This window comes from Catharus ustulatus, chromosome 3 (assembly GCF_009819885.2).
Source record: "Catharus ustulatus isolate bCatUst1 chromosome 3, bCatUst1.pri.v2, whole genome shotgun sequence".
In the NCBI taxonomy this organism is placed as follows: Eukaryota; Metazoa; Chordata; class Aves; order Passeriformes; family Turdidae; genus Catharus; species Catharus ustulatus.
In genome coordinates, this window is record NC_046223.1 from 81,896,522 (window position 1) to 81,906,584 (window position 10,063).

Consider the following 10,063-nt stretch of genomic DNA (forward strand, 5'->3'; position numbering starts at 1 on the left):
ATTTGGTTGTCTCTGTACTGTTTTTTAAGGAGGGATAGAAAGGAGTCTGAGTGAGGCAGTTAAAACAACTAGGTAGGAAAATGAACCTCATAGCAACAACTGTAGCTAGAAACACCTATGAAGATTTTTAGACATAACATGCAGTCAGAAACACCTTCAATTCATAGGAGAGTGTAACTGAAAGTGGAAGAGAGCACAAGATGCATCATTGTTATGAAATCGTGATCATTTATACATATTTTTAATTGTGTACCTGCTTATGATGTAAAACTACAAATCACCCTGGAGACAATAGAAGCTAGTGGGTTCTGGAGGCAGACAGCCAAAGAGATGTTCTGTTTCTAAGCCACAGGACCCTTGCAGTTGGATGATTTAACTCGGGTATATAATGAGAGCAGCAAGGTTCCGATGTGAAAATGGAGATGTTTTGTTTGATGGGCAGCTCTCAGATCATGAGAAACTGAAGCATATTAAGGTTTTCTTTTCACTTCATGTCTTTGCCTTCATGACGTGAGAATAATCATTTCTGAAAAAGTGGATTTCTGTTTCTAACACGACTCAAAATCCCATTGCCAAAGATTCCAGCTGTCACAATTTTCAAGCCTTGCTTGTCTTTCTAGGTCTTAATTTTGCTTGTAGTGACTTGCTGGCACTGTGGTATTGTGTGTTTGTGTATTAAAAGCTACTCCTTATCAGACTTGCAGTGTTTTCTGATACGCATCAATTCTATTCCTTAGACAGATAAAAGCCAAAGTAATCACTTTCAGCATTTATTCCGAATACTGAAGCTCATGGGTTATGACTGGGCAGAAAGGTATGTACTTAAAAATCGTAATTATGTGCTGGTTTGGGGGTTAATTTCTTTTTCCTCAAAAATGTATGAAATATGTACATTGGAATTTCAGTGGAGTGCACTTTTGAGGAGAATCTCTTGATTATGTCCATCCACCACCATGCTATAGCACACATGGTGGCATTTTGGATGAAGCTAAGCTACAAGGTGTGTTGCTGGTGTGCAAGTAATGGACTCCAGAGTACAAGCAGACATTTGGCTTGTAGGACCCAACTAGTACTAGACCAACAGAGAAACAAACTCTCAGAATTACGTGCAATGTGGGCCTCAGGTCCTTGTCAGCAACCTTTTCATTCTATGTGTTCACTCCTGCTGGCCTGATGTATTTGTGAACAGAGTTATTGCTGTGTGTTTAGGATGTGAAAAACAGCCCTGTCTCTCATTTAACAGGTTTTTCGTAACTGCCTGGTGTGAAAAAGGGAAACAATTTTAAAGAGACTTTATGGCATAGCTTCTGGGATATTGTGTGGTCACATATTAAATTATTACCTCTTGAAGTATTTTATTTTAGCAGAGATCAGAATCTGAGTTTGAATCATGCTTCAGGCTTGAAGTATCTATTGCAGGGAAGTATATCCCTGCTGTTATTCACTGTAATTACCAATCTTGTTAGCAATCTGAGCAAAGGTCAGTAATGGATCTCCAGACTAAATCATATTCCTCTCTGCCAGACTGCATGTCTTTTGTGGTTAAATATAGGGATTTAGCCTTCAGGAATACCAACCTGCCTCTTTTCACAGTGCTTAAAGTTGTTCTAAAATTGCCTTAGATTCTGGATCAAGAATAATACTTGAGATTATTATGAGCAGAAACAAGGATGACTTTATTATTAGCAATGATTAATTATACTTTTAGTTTAATGTGGCCACAACAGAATTATTATGACTCCTTTTCTAATTATATTAAGAGATCTCTGTTGCCACAGTAATTTGATCTGTCTACATCTTGCCTTTCCTCAATTTATTGCGAATTATTGCATTGAGGCCTCTGTACTAAAGCTACTAGCAAGAGATTCCTGAGAGCACACAAATGACCAGGCTATCATAACTCTGATCATTATTTTCCCATTATATAATAATATGGAGCTTGGTTGCTGAAATGAGAGTTACTGATTATATCACCAAGCTTCCCATGTTGGAGTGTTATTTATTCAGCTGTTATTGCTCTTTCCTGATAGAGAATCCAGCTCTGAAAAAACACTGCAAACGTTTCTCTTGATTGAAATATAATTTTGTCCTGCTGCTTCTCAACACAGGTGCCAGCATGTGTCTTTTGGTCTAGTTCAAGGCATGAAGACTCGGAGAGGAGAAGTAATTTTTCTGGAAGATGTTTTAAATGAAGTTCGCTCAAGGATGTTACAAAACATGACTTCCACAAAAAGTTAGCTATTTCAAGTCTTATTAGTTTCTTTTGATGTTCTGTGTTGATCACATTGTGTCATCTTTTCCCCCTTCACTAATCACAGTAATATGCCTATTTTCTTTCTTTTTGTACTTCCCATAATATAAACAACATTACAATAATTCTTTGCAACTCCGTGAACTCCCCTAAATTGCAGATTTGCAAATGCTAACATTCAGTGAAATTATTTCATTGTGCACTGGGAAGGAAGTACCTGCCTTTCAGGGACAGCAGTTGTTTTTTTTTTCTGGAGAGACAAACTAATCATTAGTAGGTTTGGGGCTGGAGTTCAGGGATCAGTCAGATTTCATCCAAAGGATTTATAGCTCTGACAGTTTTCTCTGGCAAGAGCGACCCTCGCTTGCCTGCCACTGCTGCCTTGTCACCCTGCCAGCCTCGTGGCTGTTCCCAAGTGCCCGGGAGGTCGCTGCTCTGCCCCTGATTGTGCTGAAGGGGGGGTTTGCCTGCGCCTCACTCGGGCTGTGGCTCCAGGATCGTTTCCTCCTGCTGCAGTACAGATCCAAGCAGTTCCCAGTGAAATGCTGCCCCCTCTTGTGCTCTCTGGAGTTAGGTGCTGGATTGAGTCAGCGATCTGATCAGCTTTAGTTGTATGCATCTTCCTTGCTCTGCCTCCTCAGCTTTTTTAAACAAATTATTTTCCTTGTAAAATGGACAAGGAGGTGGTGTCCCTGCACGTGGCAGTGGGTTTGGACTGGATGACCTTTAAATGTCCATCCCAACCCAAAAGATTCTGTGATTCTCCCAGTTCAGATTCCTTCAGTTTAGATATTTCCATTGGATGGTGTGAATGCTCCCTAAATGTACATCCAAATGATCCATTAGCCATTGGAATAACTTTTCTTTTTTTGTTTATGCATCTTGTATCACTTGGAGCTTTTTTTAATCAGTTTTTCAACAAAATCTGCATTTCCCTGATCTTAGAGATTGGCTGTCAGAATTGGGAAAAGGAATTCAGTATAGCCTGCATAGCCTCTCGCAATAAACCCTTCTCACCTCAAAATCTGCACATAGGAGGGGAAGTAGGAAAAAGCCTGTGTGAAACAACTGCTTTCAGCTTTTAATAGAGATTTATATCCTGGACTCCTTGGTGCATGCATCCTGACAGACTACTATGTATTGCTATATAGCTATGGAAGATCTGCTCTTTTATTGGCATCTCCAAGTATGAGCAAGAGAGTCATTATAGTACTGCAGACTTAATGATGTTTTTATTTTTCTCTTCAGCAACCAAAGAGATCCAAGATCCTGTGGAGACAGCAGAGAAGGTTGGTCTTGCAGCACTCATAATTCAGGTGAGTCTGAGCTGCCTCATGAGGTGTCTGCATTGTCTGTGGGAAGTTACAAGTTGAGATGAAGAGCCATGCCTGGGTGACATCAGTTTATTGTTCCAGGACTTCCGGGGCCTTCTGTCATCTGATTACCAGTTTAGCTGGGATCGAGCTCTCCAAAGTCGGGGAGATACAGGTGTGTTCTTGCAGTACACCCATGCCAGACTCCATAGGTAAGAGGAGCATTTCTACACAGCACAGTCTGTCATGAATTTTAACCTTATTAACTTACTGCTTTGCTAAGTAGTAGTGCTAACTCCTTAAATATGACACATGTTCTCTTTTTCAGCAGAAGTGTGAGTTTAAGGTAGAAATCAGTGAGACGTCCCAGAAGAAAAAGACAATTAAAATTAATTTTTTTACCTCATTTCTGTGGAACTGAACTAACTGTTCATGTAGTTTCTCAGTTCTGTGATCAGCTTCTCTGTGGTTAGTGTCACTGATGAGGAATAGTTGCCTAGAACTAAGGAAAGTGATGTAAAAGCCAAAATGCCCATACTTGTAAAACATACCACACAAAACTTGAATGTTTTGGATTAATGATAATCCACAGTAACTAATAGATTATTTTTAACGTTGTTATTTCCCAGTATTTATAGCCAGGATTGAAAGAAGATCCCTTTCTGTTGACTCAGGTCAAACACCTGACATGTTTAATTTTTTTTTAAGACTTTCAGAAGAGTCCAGTTTAAGCAGTTTTATCAGTTATACTGAACTGCCAGAGCAGACCTCAATATGTGTTTTCGTGTAAGATTACTTCCTGGGTGAGGCCAAAGGTGTGAAGCAGCCTGGTGTTGTGAGGCAGTGGTAGCAGGACATGGTGTCCCTGGAGAACATGCAAGCCTGATCCCTTTCTCTGGTCTGTTCCTCTTGTACTCTCTTGTCATGTAGGTATTGCTGGTTCTAGGGTACCATTAGTAGGGGATTGACTACCTCCCTAGTCCTTTTAGCTTCTGGACCTGTTGGCCATGCATATCTCTAATCCTGTTGACAATTTTATGGCCAGCACAAATTTTTTATATTTTTTTAATCTTAGTTGAAGTCAGCTAGTCTGTCTCAGTGTTCCATTCAGCTTGAGCAAAGGCTACCCTGTTTTCTTAAAAACACAGATAACTGTTTTTTTTGTTCAGCATTGCTAAGAGGTGGTTTTCATCCAACAATTTGTTTTCCATTCTATGTTGTAGTTTAGAACAGGTGCATGGGAATGCAGAGCTAACTGATGTAAATGTGGCGTGCTTACAAGAGCCAGATGCTATCTCTGTTCTTCAGCATCTTCTCAGGTTTGTCTAGTTTTCTTTCCAAATACCATTTCCCTTAAATATCTGGATATGCCACTGACCTATTGAGAGGGCACAGACTGCATGATTGGAAGGAAAAATGGCATGTTTGAGGCAATGACTTGCCTTTTTGTGCCACAAGGATTGCAACGTTTGAAATATTCATGGCTTTAGAAGCTATATGATGGAAAAAGCAGTATTTGGGACATACTCTGTGTAGCTGAGCCTCCTAATTATTTCCCGTCTTCACAAAATTGTGCTCAGCTCTGTATAAATATTGGTCCGTCGTGTTTTTTGTCATGTGAGAAGAGAGAGGCAGTGAGTTAAATGGAGTATGTGGATGCCCATTTGGGAGCCCAGCATCCTTCAGAGCTACTTAATGTGCACAACTGGTACCTATTCATAACAGTAGTGTTGTTCATTAATTCAGTCTTAAAGTTGAGCAGTTTCTGTTTTCATTATTTCATAGATGTGTAATTAAACTGTGGAAACAAGGAAGCTGTCCATGTTGCACAGCCTGGTGGAGTCAGAAGTGACCAAGGCTTTCAGAATTCCTAATGAGAGTTCCTATACACTGTACTGTACACTGTGCAGTGCCAGCAAGTTAATTCTTTTGACCATACTAAGACCTTCCTGAGGCCATCTGTTTAAAATTAGGACTTCCAAAAGTCATTCCAGCACAGGTGGCTCCTTTGAGCTGCACATGTGGGCTGCAGAGCCCTGCTGTTAACTGTATTTGCCTCCAGAGGTCTGCCTACAGTCCATTGTTAGCTTCATGCTCTCTTGAGCAGCAGCAGGACCGACCAGCTCTCAGCAAGTCCAGCACTGTCTTATTTGTGCAGTGCCATTGTATTTCACAGAAAACATGTGAGCTGTTTCTCGGGATTTTTTTATACTCTTACCTGACTGCTGAGCTGGTTCTATCACAGTGTGCACCCCAGTTCTGTAGCTTTTCTTTGAGAGGAGGATTCCATAACAATTCAGCTTGGACATGCTGGCAGGGATGGGCCTGGGAGCTGAGCGGAGTTCAGCAAGTCCAGTCCCCATTTTGATTTCGAAATCTCCTCAGCCCTGGAGGTGTTGGTACCTTCTTGCAGGCTGTGAAAAAGCAAAACACATGAAATAAAAACACAGCTCTCATGACTGCCTGTGCTACCCTGTTGAATACTGTCTTACAAATTTGAGTGTATGGTGTAAGTTATGTAGGATGACCCTGCTTGAGCAGGGAGGTTGGACCAGATCACCCACTGCTCCCTTCCAATTTGACCCATTATGTGTGACACTATTCCAGGATTTGTCTTTTTCTAATGTTGCAAGATTCCTTTTATCTACTTGAAATTCTTAACTGCATTTACTAAAGGCAGTTAGTCCTCTAAGGGACTATTTTACTTCCTTGGTTATTTAACACGTTTTTTGTTCCTAGAAATGTACAATTAGTGTTCAGATGTAAAACCAGACATAATGTTCCAGGAGCAAATACAGCTCTTGTGTTCTCTTTTCTATAGCCTGCCTCTCTGAGCTGTTTGCATGGTGAGGAGCAGAAGCAATCTTCAATAATAAGTGAACAAGGAAGGAATAATCAGTTGTGTGCTAATGACATGGCTTAGGTCTGCTTCAGAAGATTGGCTCTGCTAATTCTATACTTGTGGTTATGTGCTTGTTCTGACTTAAGCAAATCTGATGAGCCTTCTATCTGAGTACACCTTGTACAACTTCAGCACCAAACAATCATTCCCTTCCTTCACAGGTATGACGAGGTCCTGTACAGATCTTCTCAGGATCTGCAACCTAAGCACATTGTCAGCTACCTCCTCACACTGAGGTAAGGTGTTTGCTGATACTGGCGGTGTCTCCAGTGAGGACAGCTCTTCCTGAGCTGGCTCTGCAGCCCTCACATCTGCACTGCTTTGAAGAGTAAAAATAGTGGGAAGATGTGAATTTGTGGGGCAGTTTCCCTGAAGCAGGAAATATATAAAGTAGGATGACAAATAATGTAATAAATAGTAGAGATTAAGGCTGGAGCCAGGAGCCTCCTGAGAAATCTAACAGCTTTTAAGAAAAAAATAATCGTTTGGCTGAAATCCGGTATCATGCTGGACTAATGATGTCTTAAGGAGCAGATTTTAGATAACATCCTCTCAGTACCAACATTTCAACTAGGAAATTTTATCCAAACTGCTTTAAACCACTATCAGCCCATGAACAAAGCTTGTTATTAGTCTAAGTCATACTGTGTGTCTGATTCCCATAGGGATTGGACAGCACCATGAAATGCTGGTGTAGGCTTGGTGGAGGAAGCTGTAGAGCCTGTGTATGGGAAGGACCTAACAAGTTAAGGAAAACTGTGTAAAGAATCATGCATCTTGGGAATAATAGGGTAGGCTCTCAAGGATCTTCCCAGAGCAGTCTTGAGACTGTTTTGTGGGATTTTTTGGGGGGATGGAGGGCAGGGTGTGGGAGAGTATGTGTGAAGTTAGGGGATTATTTTGGGGTTATTTTAGGAGAATTAAGTTGTCAGGGCATGCCATCAACACCACACAGGCTACAGAAAACCATGCCCTCCTTCAGCCAGGTGAACAAGCTGTTGGAAATCAGCATGCTGCGGTTGTGGGTGGCTCTTCCAGTTCTGCTGCTTTGCGTAGCCCACAGCGCTGCCTTTGTCAAGTGACTTACTCCTCCTCACGGTTCTCCCGTGTTTTCCCTTTCAGCCACCTGGCAGCCGTGGCACACAAAACGCTTCCCGTGAAAGGCAGCGCCCCCGACGTGGCACAGGTACGGCACTGTGGGGCTGGGGCCTGGAGGGCGGCCCCGAGGAAAGATCCATCCATCAGGGCTTTGCCAGCCTCGCTGTGTCACCGCTGGGGGGAATACGAGCCCGCAGGCGGAGGAGCCAACAGCCAGGCTCTCCCGTGGGCGGCACCGCTTTGGGAAGGCAGGGATTGCTGTTCACAGCTGTGCCTTCCGGAAAGGGCGGCTCTGCTTGATCCTCCACAAACACAACACTCCCTAAGGACAACTGCTCCAGACCCAGTCCAACACCTTCTCATCACCTTTCCTTCTGAATGTTTTAAGAGTAAACATTTGAGCATTTAACTTGCTCATTGACTTTTGATGGTTTCCTTTAGTGATTATGTGGGAAGATAGAGAATTAGGAGAGAACTGAATCTTGTCTCCTCCCTCTTGCCACCTACATATCCCAAGTTGTAGGTATTGCCTTTCTAGCTAAAGCACAGAGGCTGACAACTGTTAATGTGCTGTTCCAAATAAATGCAAATTCTTTTTACTGATCTCATGCAATGTTTGAGCCCCTAATGACTCAGTAAAAGATATATTAATTACACTGCCTCTTATTTTCTTTCATCTATTTCAAAAGGAATTACCTATTTGATTTTGGTAGGAAATCACATTTAAGTGTTGAGCTGTGCTGTAGAAGAAAAACATTCAGTGGAATTAGTGGAGCTGTAGAGTCTGTATTTGAGCTTAGATACTATAGGCATTTGTGCCTTTGAAGATAGACTGCATCAAGCTTCAAGGAAAATTTCAGTTCCTTATCCTGTAAATAAAAATATTTCTAAATATCTTGCAGTGTGACAGCTTTCAAGAACTATGATTTTTGGAGCAAGCTCAATAGAGCCCTTCCCAACCAGCCAGCTGTGTAACAGGCAAGACATTGAGAAGGGAGAGTGAAATTTTCAAAGCAGCCCATAATTGCTTGAGGAGTCTGTCACCCAGGCACAGCAAGGGGAGGGATTCCGGCAGTATCCTCAGGCTGTACTAGCCCCCGTTGCATGAAAGATTTTCAGCTTCTAGTCAATGCACTCTTGTTGAGGCATCTCTGCTTGCTCTACCCCGAGGGCTAGGCTGGACATTCCTCTCCACCTTCCTTTGTTTGACAGTGTCCCTCTGCTGACAGTGCAATAGGCTGCCAACAGCTGGTGTGAATTCTGCCAGCATTGGTGCATCCCTTAGTACTCGGGTTTTGTGTAGATCCGAGTTCCAGTGGGGGCTGAGACTGCGCATGGTGTTCTCACCTCTTCGTCTAATTGCTGTCCCAAGAACCACACCCTATTCTGTAGCACTGCCCTAAAAATTACTTTTTTCCTTGTTTTCCAGGCACGGCTCTGTCTCTTCCATGCTGCACGCTCAGTTCTAGCCAGTGGAATGAAACTTCTTGGCATTACACCTGTAACTCAAATGTAACGAGACTGTGTCCAATGTCTAGTCACATCTCTTAGTAAACTGACTTTTTCCACAATAATATGAATCCTCTCCTGTGTGTCACTGCTACTGCAGGCTGGAAACTCCATCTGCGCTGCGAGGTTTGTGTTCTCCTTTCTACCAGCTGCCTGAAAGCAGGTGTGGCACAGCCATTTGCAGGGGGCAAGGCTGCCACAATCACTTTCTTCTGGCATTTGATGGCAGCAGTGTACTTAAGACACTACCTGGAATGTCCCATAAAAGAACTGCTGTGTATTTGCCATCTAAATATCACATCCTTGTGGTAGAGGAAGTGGTGTTAACTGTGCTGCCCCTAAACAAAGTTTTCCTCTCCTGACGTTGCCACTGTACCAAGGCCTAATGGCACAAAGGTTCCAGTGCTCTGTCTGTTGTAACAAACCATTTCCTGGATATTGTGCTGCATTCCCCCTTCAGGAACCTCAGCCAAGCCCAACTGCCAGCTGTCACACCCTGCTCCTCAGCCCTTCCTCTGTTTCACTGACGTGATGGCCAGCGAGAAGAGGCTGCTGCCCAGCTGGTGCAACAGGAACTGCAGTGTTCCCTCAGCACTGTGCACACAGGCAAATCTGGCAGGTGCTGCTTGGCACTCCTGAGCCTCACCTTGCTGTAGAGGTGGAGCAGCAGGTGAGGTCCTGCAGGTGCCTGGCAATACCCTCCACCATGGAAGCCTGGATTCCCAAGAACTATGGTGGAACTATTGGCAAAAGGCAGAGGGAAACATCCTCTCCCACTGGAAGAGAATTTAGGCATATTTGTCACTGCTGTGTTTAACATGCCCTACATTCAAGTAAAACCCAGCTGCTTAATTCATGTCCAAAGAACCAGAGCCAAAAGCTTGAAATTGGTCACATTTCAACTCCACTGTGAATGTCAAAAAGTTGCCCAAATGCACCAGGGTTAGTTCACCCTCAATGTAGAGCTGAAAGATCTGGAAGGCCTCAGAA

General features: G+C 42.9%; 1 protein-coding gene across 3 annotated transcripts in view; it reads left to right on the forward strand.

Moving 5' to 3' along the window:
• The window catches only part of RARS2 (arginyl-tRNA synthetase 2, mitochondrial), a 29,961-nt gene extending 20,823 nt beyond the window's left edge, over positions 1-9,138 (forward strand). For all 3 annotated transcript variants that reach the window (XM_033055318.2, XM_033055319.1, XM_033055320.1), the window contains 8 exons: positions 738-814; positions 2,109-2,233; positions 3,500-3,567; positions 3,667-3,776; positions 4,788-4,883; positions 6,628-6,702; positions 7,589-7,652; positions 8,994-9,138. In XM_033055318.2, coding sequence (XP_032911209.1) covers positions 738-814; positions 2,109-2,233; positions 3,500-3,567; positions 3,667-3,776; positions 4,788-4,883; positions 6,628-6,702; positions 7,589-7,652; positions 8,994-9,080 — 702 coding nt within the window. In that variant the 3' untranslated portion in view covers positions 9,081-9,138. The remainder of the gene's footprint in view (positions 1-737; positions 815-2,108; positions 2,234-3,499; positions 3,568-3,666; positions 3,777-4,787; positions 4,884-6,627; positions 6,703-7,588; positions 7,653-8,993) is intronic.
• The last annotated feature ends 925 nt before the right edge of the window (positions 9,139-10,063 follow it).